The sequence below is a fragment of the Anopheles bellator genome, chromosome 1 (genome assembly GCF_943735745.2).
Source record: "Anopheles bellator chromosome 1, idAnoBellAS_SP24_06.2, whole genome shotgun sequence".
NCBI classification, from domain to species: Eukaryota; Metazoa; Arthropoda; class Insecta; order Diptera; family Culicidae; genus Anopheles; species Anopheles bellator.
In genome coordinates this window covers 53,541,062-53,556,822 of record NC_071285.1, presented here as the reverse complement: position 1 = coordinate 53,556,822, position 15,761 = coordinate 53,541,062, and the positions used below count along the sequence as shown (strand labels likewise).

Sequence of the window (15,761 nt, the reverse complement as noted above, 5' to 3'; positions counted from 1 at the left end):
CAAATCGTTCGAAATCCGACTAAATGCTCAAATATGTGGTTTGCTCAATTAACCGAACCCAACCGAGTTACATCAGAACGAATGTAACATAAATATTTTAAATACACAAAATATGCCCACGTATCTGGTTCGTGGACAATTCTGGTGATCCAGGAACACTTATCTGAAAACATAACCGCCGGCGCTTGGCAGTGAGGAACCCTCTCGGTTCAACGTGCGATTAACCCGGAATGCATGGCTTTTGCTAGGCGGGTTGTTGATCCCCGTCTTGGGCGAAAGACAACACAACGTTTCAAAACATTTGCGACGTTGGCGAGTGTGTCTCTCACGTAGTTTTGGGTAAACGGAGCCTCATCCGTGCACGTACCATTCTGTTGCGATGTTGCCCTAACCATGACCTTCGCCTGTCCGGGAAAACAGTAAACCAGTCGTAAACTTTTCCCCCGCTGGCATGCCCATGTTGTATGTATAAATATGGCCACTCGAAACTTTACATTCAAACAGTAACATTGCAGCAGACTTGGCTGGCGGATCGACGACCAGAAGAGCACGGTCGTTTGCTACATTTTCTCGAGCCCAGGGTGTCCCCGCAAACCGCAATGGGTTGCCGTGGCAATCGTTTTTCGTTGGTTCTCCACTGTCTGCTACTGGCCATTATCGCAAGTGTGGTATCGGAGCATGAGTATTGTGACAAGGTGTACCGCATAAACGGCAATTCGATCGAGTTCCCGTGCGAATCTACGAAGAACATCTACATTTCCACGCAACGCTACATTGCGCGCCATGTGATGCCAGTGCGGTTTCAGTACGATGGAAACCGTTGCATAATGGCGCTGCCACGTTTGCGACACGGCGTTCCGACCACCCTCGGGCAGATCGATCTGAACAAACCGAGCTGTTACGCGCACATCAAACCGTACCCTTGCTGGGCATACCAGGAGGAAGGCAACTGCAATTCCCTTCAATCCGTCATCGATGTGTTTGCTGATGTGAAGGTACGCGGCATAAAAAGAAATTCAGGCTGCAAAATAGCGGTTACTAAACTTTCCATTGCTCTTTCCTCCGCATTCCTAACAGCGCATTCTGTGGGTGCTGGACAGTGGCATCACCAACTTCCTGGAGCAACCGATCAAACGGTGCCCACCGCAGGTCTACGCGTTCAATTTGGCCAACGATAAGACAGTCAAAACGATCGATCTGTCCGATCTCGTGAAGCCATCTTCCCGGCTACAGTATCTGGTGACGGACTATAACGAGTTGGGACATCCTGCTGTGTGAGTAGTTTCGCTTTCAGAGTGGCTTTCTTTAAACAAACTAATGGATCTCCTCTTCTGTTTTCAATAGCTTCGTATCGGACGGTGATGGCGCGCTCCTGGTGCTGGACGTTAACAGTAACAAGCAGTATCGCGTGGTGCTACCGCGTGCCATCTCGGCCGGATGTGGTGACTCGGATGTGCTCTACTTGATGCTGATACCGAAGCCGAAGGGCCAAAGTTTGGTCGTCTTCAGCTACCTCTGTGGCCAGAAGGTGTACTCGATCAAGGCGGAACATCTTCGCAATGGCAAGGGATCGAGTGCAATCGTCGAGCTGGGTACGAAGCGAAGACACTCAGTGTTTCTGGGTACGGATGGTGGCAGTGGCGTGGTACTGCGGTACCGTGGCGAAGCGGAACTGTTCCTCTGGGACACCGAGCAACCGTACCGGGAGTGTAACTTTGTGCAGATTCAGAACGCCGACGAGTGCCGTCTCTCAACGCACGTAGGTGTGGGCAAGAATCAGCATCTGCTCAGTCTCGCTTCGAATCTGGGAGACTTTTTGAACAATACCTCCGGAGTTGGTGGCGCTTCCAGCCGGCTGAAGTACGTTTGCAAAGAGTGTGACGATGATTGCTACTGATTGGCAACACTTGACGAATGTTTGAGTGAGGAAGGACTTAACTAAGGATTTGACTACGAAGAACTGAACTGACGCGACTGGGACAAAACCGGACCGGATGCTGTGATACGAGAGAATGTGCAATGACGACATTTGACCAAAAAGGGGCTACACGACGCGGCGTGCCTCCCGATTCCGAACGACCTCACTTGATAAGACATATTTATTCCGATTTGTATAGGAACCAAAGTGCATAGAGTAATAAAAAGTGTTTTACTTGCCGAAAAACGTTACAACGGTTTCATTCTGGTGACATCCTCGATAAGTTTCTGTTTCTGCACCAAGCCCCGGTAGCTGCCAATAGTTTTGTTAATGTAGTGTTGCTGGTATTTGACGATGTACTTGTGGCATTGCTGCAGGGTAGCACCAACGTAAAGCGTTCGGTAGCGAGCGGATTCCTTGTCGGCCTGTGAATTAGACAATAGACGAGGCTGGTAGCAAAAGGTGCAGCGTGGTGCTTCAATAAACTTACCAGCGTCAACAGGGGCAGTATGCTGGTTATGAACCTGTGCGCGCCGTGCCGTGTCTGCACGATGCATAGGTGCGTTTTGGCATTGAAATAGATCACATTTAACCGTGCTAAGCTGGCCACACCGAAATCGCCATAGAATTTTTCCACCCGTTCACGAATATACGATTGCAGGGCAGCGGAGGAAATCGATACCGGCTCACTTTCTGGCCGATCATTGCACCGTATCTGCACCAAAATGTATCTGGAAAAGGGGGGAGCGAACAGCAATGAAGTAGACTGGTGGAAGCATCGTTCGGCAACGTTTACCTATGCTTCACTCGAACCATGGTTCTTTTTTAACATTCAACGTTAAACCACCAAATCGACAAAACATTAACTGATCGGAAGCATTTGTTTTGATTCTATCCTTCAAAACGTTGTCTCTCGCATAACCTTGAAAGTGGCACTTACTGTCAAAGTATTTGAAATTATCGAAGTCAATGCTCGAAAAACGGTTAAGCTTCCGATTGAATTGTATTTCGAAATCTAATCGCTTATGAGTGTAAAAAAGGATATAAAATGAAAGTGGAGCTTTACACAATGCGTTTGTGGGAATTTTGAAACAAGTGACCATCCGAAGTATCCAACCCATGAACTACTATTTGGCGTTTCACTACAAATAGGGCAAAACATGCTTGATTGATCCGTGATCACTGATAACACTTAGTTTGTCTGAATAGAAAAGGCATAACTACATAGAGACCAGGCGCCTCAATTTGTTGGTACTATGATCACAGTTGGAGTAAGCGTCTGTACTAGCCATGACCGGTTTATGACCGCCTTTTCCCCATAGTGCGGCTATTCAAACATCGGCTTTATCATCCAACAATAATAACACGCGACTCGGACTCTCCTTCCCCTGCCCGGCCAATCACTAGTGGTACGCCGTAAGGTCAACGATGGACACGACCGCCATTCAGTACGATTTCAGGTTTTCGCGGAACGAGGATCATTTGCGTGTCGCGCAGCTCCCGAGACAATCGCGTTGGTGAAAGTATCGACACGAAAAATGCCCGGTGAATCGTTTGTGGTCGGTGTTGACGTTGGCACGGGAAGTGCGCGGGCGGCACTGGTCAGCATCGCCGGAAAGGTGCTGAAAACGAGCGTGCATTCAATCCGTACCTGGAACGATCAGCCAAATTACTACGAACAATCTTCGGACGATATTTGGAGAGCCGTTTGCGAGTGTGTCAAGGTGATCTTGAACGGGAAGCGGGCTCTATCGGATGCACTTCCGTGAGCCGATTAATGTTTTATTGCAGTACGATAGAGGCACGACACACTGATAAGCTCAGGTTTTGTTTAAGTGCAGGGTTGAGGCATGAAGCGGTTTTTTATAACCGAAAGCGTTTATTGGAAGGCGTCAAGATTAAGATGCTGAATTATGGGGGAAAATAACATGTCGTTCAGTAGTATTTTGTAGACATGTATTTTTATTATTCTGGCCCTCTTCCATAATTGCAAGTAATCAATTAAGTTGACCGAAATTTTCCATAGAGAATAATAACTTTAAATATCTTCTTTCTCTAAGACTGTTACAGCCGAGTGCGGCAAGGAGCAAATTAAAGGCATTGGCTTCGATGCAACCTGTTCGCTGGTGGCATTGGATTGCAACATGCTTCCGCTGACCGTTAGCCCAACGAACGATAACCAGCGCAACGTCATTCTATGGATGGATCACCGGGCGGACGAGGAAGCCCGCACAATTAACGCCACGGGTCACCGGATGCTGAACTATGTAGGCGGAAGCATTTCGCTCGAGATGGAAGTTCCGAAACTGCTGTGGTTGAAGCGTCACATGTTCGCAACCGTATGGACGATGGCGGGAGCATTTTTCGATCTTCCCGACTATTTGACGTACCGTGCAACGGGTATCGACAGCCGGTCGATTTGTTCTGCCGTTTGTAAGTGGAACTATGACGCAGAGGAGCAAAGCTGGTGCGAGGAATACTTCCGGTTGATCGGTTTGTCCGATATGTTGGGCCGCGATCACTGGAAACTCATTGGGAGACGGGTGCTCCATCCGGGAACACCCATTGAAGGTGGTCTATCGAAGGCTGCTGCCGGAGAGTTGGGTTTGCTCGCTGGAACGGCCGTTGCTGCGTCGATGATCGACGCTCATGCCGGAGCTCTTGCACTGCTAGGATGTCAAGGCGATCCCGGAGAGGCTGGGAAGCTTACGTCGAAAATGGGAATTATCTGTGGTACTTCATCGTGCCACATGAGTCTGACCGAGAGTCCGGTGCTGGCCCCCGGTATCTGGGGACCGTACAAACATGCGATCATTCCCGGGCTGTATCTGAACGAAGCAGGTCAGAGTGCAACTGGTGTTCTGATAGATCATATCCTGCAAACGCACCCGTGCTACGGGACATTGCTAAGCGAGCATGGATCAAATTCAAAAATTTATGCATATCTTAATGGATTCCTGCATTGCATAGCGGACGAACGAGCTGTGCGGTCCGTTCATGAGTTAACGATTGATTTGCACATTTGGCCGGATTACCACGGTAATCGGTCGCCGTTGGCTGATCCCGATCTGAAGGGAATGGTTTGTGGATTGCGGATGACGAAGGACGTTGAAAATTTGGCACTTCTCTATCTTGCCCTGATGCAGGCGCTGGCTGTGAGTAAGTCGAACGGCAGTAATAAATTTTTAGTAACCCTCGTTTTCTTACCTTAAAGTACGGAACACGCCACATACTGGACGTGCTGCATTCTTCGGGACGCGAATCGATCACGTCGATTCTGCTGTGCGGCGGTTTGAGCAAGAATTCCCTATTCGTGCAAACGCATGCCGATATTTGCTCCGTCCCGGTACTGCTACCAACTGAACCGGAAGCCGTTCTGCTCGGTTCGGCCATGATGGGGGCCTATGCGGCCGGGCTGTACCAAAGCCTGGAGGTTTGTATGTCATTAAGGTTAGCATTAGGACATGCTTTATTATCTTTTTTTCTATTTCTACCAGTCGGCGGCCTCGAGCATGGGTGGTAATGCGACAATCGTAACACCAGACTTGAGTGACGAGTCTCGCGGGTACCACGAACGAAAGTATCGTGTCTTTCAGCGCATGTATTCTGACCAACGGGCCTACGAAAGAATCATGAAAGGTTGACACGATCACAAATCGACCCAGTTAATTCGCATTCCTGATTACGCTAGGGATTTTCGTCTTTGTCACGATATCTCTTGTAGACGATAATTAACAATCGACAAACTAAAGTTGTTCGTAATAGGTTATCTGTTTTCCTTTTTATCTTTTTTACAACTGTTAGCTAATTCTAATGCAAGCAAACTACGTAATAAACGCGGCGGCTTTAGTTTCTATAACCGATCGACACACCGGACAGTGTAGCTTAATCTTTTCCGCACAGTTTTCACACAAGCAGACGTGTCCACAGGGTAAGCAGATAACTTCCTTGGGGTTCACAACACACACCACACACCGTTGCTCGTCGGTAAGATCTGCTTGTCGCATTCGCGCTCGCCGGGCGGCTCGCGTTTTATCCAATTGTTCCCGCAACTTGCGCTCATCGCGTTCCATCTTTTTGCGTTTATAAATTTTTCGCGCGATGAGCCCCACCAGCACGGCCGATATCGTACCACAGAGCAGTACCTTCACCAGCGTGGAAGATTTCGCTTCTTCGAGGCGCTTTAAGAGCGTATTTTTGGTGGCGGTTGTTAGAAACATGGGAGCACCGGTAGTAGCTGGTGGCTGCAATCGAATGCCACTATCATCGAGTTCCAGCTCACCCACTGCCGTAATGAAGCTACCGTCCCGTAGTAGTTCCTCTGTCGTTTGCAGCCCCTTCTGGCGCACACCAGAGAACAAGCCGAATACGTGGTCGAACAGCGACAAAGAAGACGGTTCGTAGTTCTCGTAAACTGTGTCCATGTCTAGCAGCTCGGCTGACAGACCGTTCACGATCTCCACTCCATGCTGTCCGTTGACGAGCCGGAACGGAATTTCGTTCGACGACACGTGAATGATTTGCTTTTCCTCCTGCCAAAACCCAAACACGGCACGGGCCACTCTGTGTTCGCTAGAAAGGGAACGGAATTTCAAGCTGGTTGCGACACTTGATTAAAGAACAAGCTCTATTTACGTTAGGGTCATCTTTTGAAGTACACCTGTGACGGACGGTGACATCGCGCTGTGCAGTGGAGTGCCGATGGGCGTAACGCTTCCCCGGATGACGGCATATTTAAGTTTCTGGTCCGGTTCTCTTCGTAAACGATCGGAAAGGTTCTCATCGATCGGCAACTGTGGCGCTTCCTGTGGACGTCGCACAAAAGAAAGTTGTGACATAATCCGGACCGGTAGCAACTGGTGATCGTAGTGGTTTGTCTACTACAGGCGGACACCTTTACCTTCAGAGCACGGCAATTTTTCTTGAGTTTTAAGTACTGACTGCTGCACACCACCAGAACAAGCACATCTACTCCCAGGAGCACCAACTCCTGTAGGTATTCCATCAATTGTTCGCTCCGTTTTGCTTATCGAACGCACCTTATGAGATTTGCTGGTGTAAAAATAAATGACCATTGTGCGCATTGTTTTGATTGTCTATCCGGCGATTGCTGTCAAGTCAAACAAAGTTTAGTCGACATTCATAATCTACAAAGCAGCATGAATGGTCACTCGGATGACAACGTGACTGTTTTAATCTTAGTTATCGACCCGCTCTAATCTACTGCAAAATACATTCCATACTGATGAATATTCACGCTCCATTGGATTTCCCAGCGCAAGATTTTATCCCGCTGTTAATCCTCGCTTGTAAAGCAAGGAACAATATCTGCCCACAACAAGTCGACATAGCTCCTTCGTCGGACTGTCAGTCTGTTGTGATGAATGTTTTTTTTATTTCGCACTTTCTGCCTGTTGTTTTTTGTGCTGTGAACGAGCAATGAAACACTTGATTACAGAAAGTAATAATCGGTTTTGCTCGGTGTTTTGGTTTCCGTATCCTTGTTGAAGGTGTCGACCAGTTCGCAATACGGCCGGGGTACAAATTCCGGTCGATAGTGAGCTGCGTGGTGTGTTGTCGTTCGCGCAAATCGGAGCTACATTTTCGGATGGTTCGACGATGGATGGCTGGATGACGTGTTGAAGTGCCGAAGTGATTAGTGATTGATTGTTTCACCAAGTACAAATACGGTACGACATTTTTACTGCCACCTTCGGCAGCCCTAACATCTTGGTAAAGGGGAAGCGAAATTTGAAGTCCAACAATCCCTTGTTTGAACTTCCCTTGGTTCCAGGAGCTCATAGAAGCGCGAAATCGCAGTAAGCGAACGTGGTATTCGTTGTGAATACGCTCACCACACGGTTGCCTTCATCTTCATCAGGCTGGAACGAGGACTGGTTTTGAATTTTCGTGTTTGCTTTCTTTCATGGAACCATTGGCTTGGTGGTGTTAAATATTAGTGTCAAAGCTCTTTGCTACACTGTTTTACCAGTGTGTATACATCTCCCTGTGATACCAGTTGTAGTGGACCGCTGTGCTACAATGACGAACACGAAACCCACGGCCACCTGTCGCCTGAAGCAGGATTACATGCGCTTAAAGAGAGATCCAGGTAAGTGAAGGCTTGATGTGGGTCCACTGAGTAAGCAAATCAACTAACTGGTTTTCCTTTCGCAGTACCATATATCACAGCGGAACCATTGCCCTCGAACATCCTCGAGTGGCACTATGTGATCAAGGGACCGGAAGATTCACCATACTACGGTGGATACTATCACGGAACCCTGCTATTTACGAAAGAGTTCCCCTTTAAGCCTCCATCAATCTATATGACCACGCCGAACGGTCGCTTCAAGACGAACAAGCGGCTTTGTCTCAGCATATCGGACTTTCATCCCGACACGTGGAACCCGGCCTGGTCCGTGGCCACCATTTTAACCGGACTGTTGAGCTTCATGCTCGAGACGACGCCGACGATGGGGTCGTGCGAAACGACCACGTACGAAAAACGGCGCTACGCGCAACAGTCGCTAACATTCAACATGAAGGACGAAGTTTTCCAGGAGCTGTTTCCGGAGGTTTGCGAAGAGATAACCGAACGATTGCAGCAGCTTGAGGAACAGCGAAAGCTAGCGGCTAGTTCTGTCGAAAGTGGTGCCAACGGTATGGCAAACGGTGAAACAAGTGCCAATGGTGAAACGCCCGATGGTGGCCTTTTTGTGGCTGGACGCTCCGGTGCGGAGGATAGCAATATTTGGCACTCGCTCTACACCAACCTCATCGTGCTGGTCGGCTTCGTAGTATTTGCGTTTATTGTGCATTACGTAATCAAGAGCATAAACATTTAATAAACGACCTGCCGGTGGATAGGTGGTGGGACAAGCACGAAGCGCAATCCGCTAGAAGATCCGTAGCATAAGAGAATAATTTTCCTCCTGTACGCCCTCCTTTTGCTTTAGTTCTGCCAAAAGAATTGTTTGGTTATGAGACAAAAAAGGAAATTTGTTTAACCATTTTTTCGATCGTCCTCTTCAAAATTCAAACATCTTGCAATACCAAAACTGGACGGCTGATTATAGATGAGTGGAAATAGTACACCAAAAACAAACGGACCGAGCCCGCACGAAACGAGCTGGTTCCGCTCGAACTCGGTGGCTCGTAGCATAACCAATGCACACGTGGCACGACATCTGCAGATGCTGAAGCGACAAAGTTACAATGTTAAGCAATCGGAAACGGAAACAAAATATGTAATATAATAACCTAATTTTAATTGAAAGGCCCGAGGAAAAGCCGCTGAACGGGAACGTACGCGAATGTTTCACAGCAAAAGATCGGAAAGAGGAGTGCCGCCATTAGCTTTCCGCTGCATGGAATTCACTTATGTTGCAGCGATCACGTTGCATAGCAACGAATCAGAAATAGATTAGCGGGCGTTGGCACGCAGTTTGTAGGTGTTTGTGTGTACCGTTCGTACGGTACGGCTTTAAGGAATAATAAAACGAACGGTTGAGTACATAAGTACGTATTTAAAGCGATGAAAGGATTTGGGCCATGGACGATTTACACTTAGTTCAACAGTATTTGAGGGAAAATAAATCGACTCGATCGGAAGATCGTTTGATAGAAGCGCAGACTGCTTTTGCGTGATGACTCCAGTAGATTGTTCGCTCGGCCAAACTTTGCACCACTCAACAGCATTCTTCTTCCCCGATTCGGATGCATACACAAAAGTCGCATTCTTTCGATTTCTACACGATTTTTATATGTTACTAAAAGTTTGTTTACGACTCTTCTTTCGACTGAAAGCTCACTTAAGGTTATGGAGCGGCGCAAAGGTGGCGTGAAACTAAGTAGAAGAAGATTTAAAACTGTTACCTCCCTGCATCGCCCTTTCAGTTGACGGTTTTAGTTTCGCTCGTCTGCCCTTGCCTTCATACGCGTAATAAAGGCGGCCCCCTTGTTCCGGCGGAAACTTTCGTAGGGATCGGCTGGATTGTGTTGCTCGTGTCGTAACGGTTCTATTGTTGCCCCCAGCCCTATCCGATCGCCGCCACCCATTCCACCGCCTCCCATTGCTCCACCCCCGCCACCGCCGCCTTTCATAAGATGATGAGTATGATGACCACCGGCAACGGGTTTCGTGGAACTCTCTTCAAGGAAGCTGCTCGTGGCCTTCATGAAGCCACCACTCGCGAAGCTTGGTGGTGTCGGTGATCGTCTAGTGTCGCGGCCACGATCACGGTCACGATCAGTAACACCGCCGGCCGCACCGCCCCCGCCGCCGCCGCCACCAGCGCCGCCGGCGCGTCTTGCTGGAGGAGAACGACTGTGAACCCGCCGCCCCGCCGATGGCTGCGAAACGACGGCAGGAGGTGAACGCCGCGAGGGAGACCGTGGTGACCGGGAACGAGACCGTGATTTGCTGCGCGAACGATGATTCCGGTGATGGCGTTGATGGGTCCGACCATTACCTCCGCTAGCACCACCTCCGCTTGCCACCATGCCGGCGGGGTGGCCATTATCGGCTGGCGATCGTGATCGCGACCGGCTTTTCGAACGATAGACACGCTTCTTTTGCTTCTTCGTCACCTTCAGCAGATCGGGATCGATCGGGGAGGGTGAGCGGGAGCGATCACGCACACCTCGATCGATTTCATCGTCCTTCTGCTTGCGCGATGCGTTCTTCACCTTGAAGTACTCGTAGAGTGCTAGCTTCTCCCAACCTTCCCTGCTTGGCGAGTATAAAGGAAAGAAAAGATCATGAAAGAAGGAGAACTTCCCATGAGCTGGGCACAGATGTATTACCCATCGCGTGGCCGCTCGTGGCTTGGAGGCGCGAAAAATGCTTCGACTGCGCTGACCAACCGATCGTTGGTCGGCGTTGGTGGTGGAAGGCGAATATCGTCCGGATTAAGCGGATGGTAGCTGAAGTCTTCGAGGCGAATCAGTGGCACCATCAGTCCAGCCGGCAACTCGAAATACGGCAACGGTGCTGGTGCGGCCGCTGCCGTGGGCTTAGAACCATTGTCGGAACCTTCCTGCTGCTCGCATCGACCGTCCAACTCTTCTCCCGATCGCTGATGATCGGGCAAATCGCGATCATGATCGTGCTGATCGTCGCTCATCTGCAGCAGACTTCCATCGTCACGCCCGTCGCCTAGCTGATGATGCTGTTGCTGATCGCCGTTGTTGCCAAGTGGTGGGCCTTCACAAACACCCAGTGAAGGCTGGTTGGAGGCATTGTATTGAAAGTTGGGCGGAGGACGTGACAAATCGGGGATGGGAAAGTTAGGTGGTGGTTGTGAAAAACCACCGGCTGCTTCCGGATCCCGACCGGACGGTGGTGGCGGAGGAATATTGCTTTGCTGCCCGCTGGCCGGTTGACCGTTGTCCTGGATGTTTTTCAGTTTTTGCAGTGCAGCCGACAGCAATCCAAAATTAATGTTCTGATCGAGCAGCGAGGGAATCTGTCCACCGGTCGAACCGTTTCCACCTCGGTCGCCCATTGCTAGTTGCGAAGGTACGGTCGCTGACCCGGGTGGTGCACCACCGGGACCGACAAGTACCCCTCCGTTGGACCCGGCTCCGGCTCCGACAACGGCAGCCATTAGCTCGGGCAGTAGCGGTGGAGGCGGCGCTTGCGGCAGACCACCGTGACCGCCGGTCTGTTGGCGCGCATGCTGTTCGAGTTGTTGCTGTTTTTGCTTTTCCAGCAGTGCTATTTGCTGGGTGGCGTGTTGCACAAAGGCCTGGTGCTGTTGTTGGTAGCTACGGGTGGCAAACAAATACCAACGCATTGAAGAACTTTATACTTTGCCCGTTCATACAAAACTTACTTCTCGAAAGTGGTCTTCGTCGCTTGCGTAACGGCTGCTACGACGTTAGCGTGCTGCGACAGAATACTCGTTTGATACTCTTGCAACGACGACGGTGGAGACTTCAGCTTCGATATTACGCACGCGTCGAAGAAGTTTCCTTTGGATTCCCACAAGGACAGCAGTTTGGTGAGCTTCACTCTCTGTTCCTCGTTGGCGGCTGGAAAAGATAAAACGAAACACATCCTTAGACGTTCCGTCGAGAGCCTCACGATGTGCGGAAAGCGACCTCGTTCGCAACTTACTGATTTGGGCATTGCAAAACATCGGTATCACCGCACTTTCCAGACACTTTTTCAGCTCCTCAGCGTTTTTCCGGATGCTGAAAGAGTTGCTACTAAGTATGGTTCCTCGTATGTATCAAACTAAAGGCACTAGCATAGCTTGTTTAGACAAATTCGCAGACTAGCTGGGAGCTGGGAGTGTGGCACTGAGCGGGTGAGTGAGTAAATTTCAATGTTTAAGCTGCCAGCTTTATTAGAATACAATTTTGTTTAACGTTTTGCCTAGGCATCGTTTAATGTTGTTTCAGAAGATCGTTCCGCGATCGTGTGTAAGTTAGGTGAGTCGTGCGAGTTATTGAAAGCAGAAAAGCTGACAGTGTTTCAGTGCTCCTGTAGGTGGCACAGTTAGTAACAGGACATTAGTTTGCTTTGCAATTACATACGCTCCAGGCCGGAATTTAGGGATTCGCTTCGCACGGTTCTAACTTCAAACAGTGATAGGAATGGTATAGGTGGATAAGAAAGGAACAGTAAAAACAGAAGCATGAGCACACTTACCAATGATGTATAACATCATTTACTAAATATATCAGGTGCAATTTTTGCGTAAATAAAACTCCAGCTACTAACGCCCTATAAGTAGATAGATAAAGATCGGAAAAACGAAAGTTCGCTAAGGTTTTTTTTGCTGTCCTGTTTCGCCAAAAACAACCGAAATTCATCAGTACCACACCCCGGTGTGGCCCGGGGTTCGAAAGGTAGCGGTGCAACCAGGCAAAAATAGAAACTCGATCCCTAGTCGTTAAAGCGGTTCCCTTGGAACGGTGTTAATTTTGTTTGATTCTCTGCATGCTGGGCAATTCTGTCTGTTATAACTATAAAATTAGTCCAATTTTAGTACATCCTCAAAGGGTAGCCTCATGCGCTACGTTTTCTATACACATTCACAAACCCTTCGCTAAGGAGGGTCTGCGGCCTGCGCTATCGGCAACTAGAGGCTACTATCGGTACATCGAATTGCCCTTTCAACCGTTTGCTCCGTATTCTTTCGAACGCAATGGACCACACGGGGGCCAAATCTATGTGGGTGTGAAACGGATGAATTTTACACAGAACCAAAACGGTCGCAAAAATAAGAAACAGAAGTGTGTACAACGGAAACAGTGGACAGTTAGGTCAGAGGATGATAATAATCGTTAAATGGCGTTTACTTTCTCAAAAGATACTGCGAAATAATTTGACATTTTCCCGAATCGGTACAATGCTGTAAAATCCAGCCTTTTCCTAAAATTGTAATTAACAAAAAAATATATGTAGATTGAAATTTGCCATTAGAAACATGGGATGTTAGTTTTTGATAATGAATATTTTGTGTGCGGGTTGAGGAAAAGTGCGTCGCTTCGAGATGGGATAGCAAGTGCGCGATTGACGACGAGGACACGACTTACAAAACGACAACCGACAAGAATTGCTTTGAGTTTATGGCTCTTTCGTGCAATTGTAATTTTGAAATATTCGATTTTAAGCCTTCCTTTAGACTCAGGGACTGGCAACAGCTTTAGAAGCCACCGACAGCCACCGACATTTACATTGTGTTCTACATATCGGACAGCCTTTGAACAACGCACAGCAAAGGGAAGAAGGAATGTGGCAAGAGTCTCGTTGAGGCAAAAGGATTAGCTATCTCGCTGTTTTGTTTTCGATTTAGCGAATGTCAACCGAATGCAAATGAGCGCACGGGGCGGAACACTTACCATTAGAGATACTGTCCTTGGTGCAGGAATCGATAATGGGCTGCAGCCTGCTGTCAAACTCGAGCAGCGAAATGTTGTTCTCTTTTGCCATCGCAATCAGCAGTTCCTCTTGTGCTCGCGTTAGGGCTTCATCTATTTGCACCTGTTGTTGCTGAAGTAAAACCTGAAAGCGGACCGGAATCGTACGTTGGAGGGTTAACGGTTCCGTTACTGTTCATGGGCGCTTAATACCCCATGCTGTGCAGTGAGATTCATTTCCGATTGGCGTATCTGTTCGCTCAGAGCGTGCTGTTGCTTGGTAAGCGCTTCCAGCTGGGCTGTCAGTTGACTGTTGTGATTGCTGGGAGCCATCGGAACGACTGCGTTTGGTGGCCCGGCATTCAGCGGCGGGGGGTTGGACCAGATCTGCGGCATGGCATTGGAAGTGCCACCTGGCGCGTTCGAAGCCGGTGGCAATTTTGGAGGAGGCTGGGATTGTGATTGCTGCTGGTGATGCTGATGCAACTGTTGCTGTTGTTGTTGCTGTTGTTGCTGCTGCTGCATTGGTGGTGGCTGCTGTGCAAATCCTGGTAACATGGGAGGAAAAGGTTGCCCCATCAAGGAAGGCAACGACATGTTCGGTTGTGGTTGATGCTGTTGCTGCTTCATCACTGCAAAGGGATTGATTGGTTAGCTAGTTTTCGAATTCTGGTCAGCGAAGCACGTTGCTGCCCAATCACACTCACTCGCTTGTCTTGTAATCACTTTGTATTGATAGTAATTGTAGTACTCGCCACCGTAGAGAAATGCAAACTTGGGATTACCCTTTTGCTTCGACTTTGTCATCAACTCAAACTCTGGACCATTTCGGGCCACGAAGTCGGCAAGTTTGTCAATAATGTTCCGCAGTTCGATATCTGAAACAGAAAAAAAAATCAACCAAACAAACACACACATACGCGGACACAATATAGCTCAGCAGACACTGTACGGCAGATCTTTCCCACAGTCTCTACGGCAAACTACAGCAAAAACACTCCTAATTTGGAATATGCTTTGCCGCGAGCTCAAATGAAGAGAGCCATCTGTCAATTATCACAGTAAAATCGCCAATTTCTAGCCGCCGGATTCTTACCATTAGGCGGTAGAGGTATGTCCATCTTCCAGAAGAGAACCAGCGAAAAAATTAAACAAAAACAAAAGAAAAGTTACTACCGGGCCGCGGAACTAGCAACAATCATGAGTCAAGTGGCTTTTGCTGCAATTTCGCGAAGGTTCGCCCGCGATTCAATGCGATATTTCGCGTTTTTCTTTCGACCGACACACCGACACCGTGGAAAAAGACGCCATTTAACAACGTTATCGGGCACAGTTTTGACAGTTCGGATCGGTTCGACATTCGACATGACACCGTTGCTAGGCAGTGTTGCCAAGCTGAATTTCGAATGTTTTGCTGATGGTCAATGTCGACTGAGAGTGTTTTGCATATTCGAAATGTGCAGCATTTAAAATACACATTGTTTGCTGCTAGCCCGCCCCACGAGTAGTTTCATGGCTCCAAACAACAAGGAACAAATCGCGGATTACATATTACAAATGTACATGAGTGGAGGCGTTTGCCTTTATTTCTATTCACAGATGAACGGTTCAACTTAAACTCGTAATATAGATTTTTTTAGAAGAGTATAAAGTACAGGATTGTAGGGGAAAGTTAAAAGATTTAGAATGTGAACGGTTTGCTCGGTCGTTGATAATGGTATCCGTCCTCCTCCAGTGTATGCGATGGGACTTCACAGGTCGGCCCTTGACCACCGTTGGTGCAGCAGAAAGGCAACACGCCACCATTAGTGCAGCCAGGCCTGGTCGGTGGTGGTGGTGGTGGTCGCGTTGGAGGTGGACTGGGAGGTGCCGGAACGTAACAGTTAGGACCAGATCCTCCATTAGTACAGCAGTACGGAGGGACTCCTCCAGCGGGACAAGTTGGCGGCGGTGGCGGTGGCCTAGTCGG

At 48.7% G+C, this 15,761-nt stretch overlaps 7 protein-coding genes across 10 annotated transcripts in view; 3 read left to right on the top strand and 4 right to left on the bottom strand.

Annotated features, from left to right (window-relative positions):
- The first annotated feature begins 599 nt into the window (after window positions 1-599).
- LOC131215867 (major royal jelly protein 2) lies at window positions 600-1,897 on the top strand. Its single transcript, XM_058210264.1, has 3 exons — window positions 600-995; window positions 1,078-1,274; window positions 1,345-1,897. Exons 1-3 carry the CDS (start codon window positions 600-602, stop codon window positions 1,895-1,897), a joined length of 1,146 nt encoding a protein of 381 aa, XP_058066247.1.
- A 212-nt stretch (window positions 1,898-2,109) lies between these two features.
- On the bottom strand, window positions 2,110-2,818 carry LOC131216764 (uncharacterized). Its single transcript, XM_058211336.1, has 3 exons — window positions 2,715-2,818; window positions 2,409-2,649; window positions 2,110-2,343 (listed from the first exon to the last, which is right to left on the bottom strand). Exons 1-3 carry the CDS (start codon window positions 2,732-2,734, stop codon window positions 2,167-2,169), a joined length of 438 nt encoding a protein of 145 aa, XP_058067319.1. The 5' UTR covers window positions 2,735-2,818; the 3' UTR covers window positions 2,110-2,166.
- A 529-nt stretch (window positions 2,819-3,347) lies between these two features.
- On the top strand, window positions 3,348-5,789 carry LOC131207538 (FGGY carbohydrate kinase domain-containing protein). Of its 2 annotated transcripts, none has more exons than XM_058200193.1 (4): window positions 3,348-3,642; window positions 3,979-5,073; window positions 5,133-5,351; window positions 5,416-5,789. In XM_058200193.1, exons 1-4 carry the CDS (start codon window positions 3,457-3,459, stop codon window positions 5,560-5,562), a joined length of 1,647 nt encoding a protein of 548 aa, XP_058056176.1. In that variant the 5' UTR covers window positions 3,348-3,456; the 3' UTR covers window positions 5,563-5,789. The 2 variants fall into 2 exon arrangements, with proteins under 2 accessions (XP_058056176.1, XP_058056249.1); XM_058200266.1 differs by lacking the exon at window positions 3,348-3,642 and adding an exon at window positions 3,848-3,911.
- LOC131207714 (mitochondrial E3 ubiquitin protein ligase 1) lies at window positions 5,427-6,971 on the bottom strand. The gene is made up of 3 exons (XM_058200376.1): window positions 6,819-6,971; window positions 6,554-6,723; window positions 5,427-6,490 (listed from the first exon to the last, which is right to left on the bottom strand). Exons 1-3 carry the CDS (start codon window positions 6,921-6,923, stop codon window positions 5,743-5,745), a joined length of 1,023 nt encoding a protein of 340 aa, XP_058056359.1. The 5' UTR covers window positions 6,924-6,971; the 3' UTR covers window positions 5,427-5,742.
- A 386-nt stretch (window positions 6,972-7,357) lies between these two features.
- LOC131206037 (ubiquitin-conjugating enzyme E2 J2) lies at window positions 7,358-9,516 on the top strand. 3 transcript variants are annotated; one of them, XM_058198402.1, is made up of 3 exons: window positions 7,358-7,608; window positions 7,879-8,030; window positions 8,096-9,516. In XM_058198402.1, the coding sequence occupies exons 2-3, from the start codon at window positions 7,961-7,963 to the stop codon at window positions 8,764-8,766; spliced, it is 741 nt and encodes a 246-aa protein (XP_058054385.1). In that variant the 5' UTR covers window positions 7,358-7,608; window positions 7,879-7,960; the 3' UTR covers window positions 8,767-9,516. The 3 variants fall into 3 exon arrangements, with proteins under 3 accessions (XP_058054385.1, XP_058054384.1, XP_058054383.1); XM_058198401.1 differs by having other exon boundaries at window positions 7,713-8,030; XM_058198400.1 differs by having other exon boundaries at window positions 7,358-8,030.
- A 168-nt stretch (window positions 9,517-9,684) lies between these two features.
- On the bottom strand, window positions 9,685-14,913 carry LOC131206036 (calcium homeostasis endoplasmic reticulum protein). Its single transcript, XM_058198399.1, has 10 exons — window positions 14,889-14,913; window positions 14,500-14,670; window positions 14,006-14,424; window positions 13,775-13,937; window positions 13,232-13,304; window positions 12,579-12,653; window positions 12,042-12,133; window positions 11,758-11,956; window positions 10,727-11,689; window positions 9,685-10,649 (listed from the first exon to the last, which is right to left on the bottom strand). The coding sequence occupies exons 1-10, from the start codon at window positions 14,911-14,913 to the stop codon at window positions 9,827-9,829; spliced, it is 3,003 nt and encodes a 1,000-aa protein (XP_058054382.1). The 3' UTR covers window positions 9,685-9,826.
- Window positions 14,914-15,349: 436 nt separating this feature from the next.
- Window positions 15,350-15,761, bottom strand: part of LOC131215866 (basic proline-rich protein-like) — an 11,092-nt gene continuing 10,680 nt past the window's right edge. Inside the window, exon 4 of the mRNA XM_058210263.1 lies at window positions 15,350-15,761. This exon is cut by the window's right edge and continues 10 nt beyond it. Within this exon, the coding sequence (XP_058066246.1) occupies window positions 15,474-15,761 (288 nt within the window). The 3' untranslated portion in view covers window positions 15,350-15,473.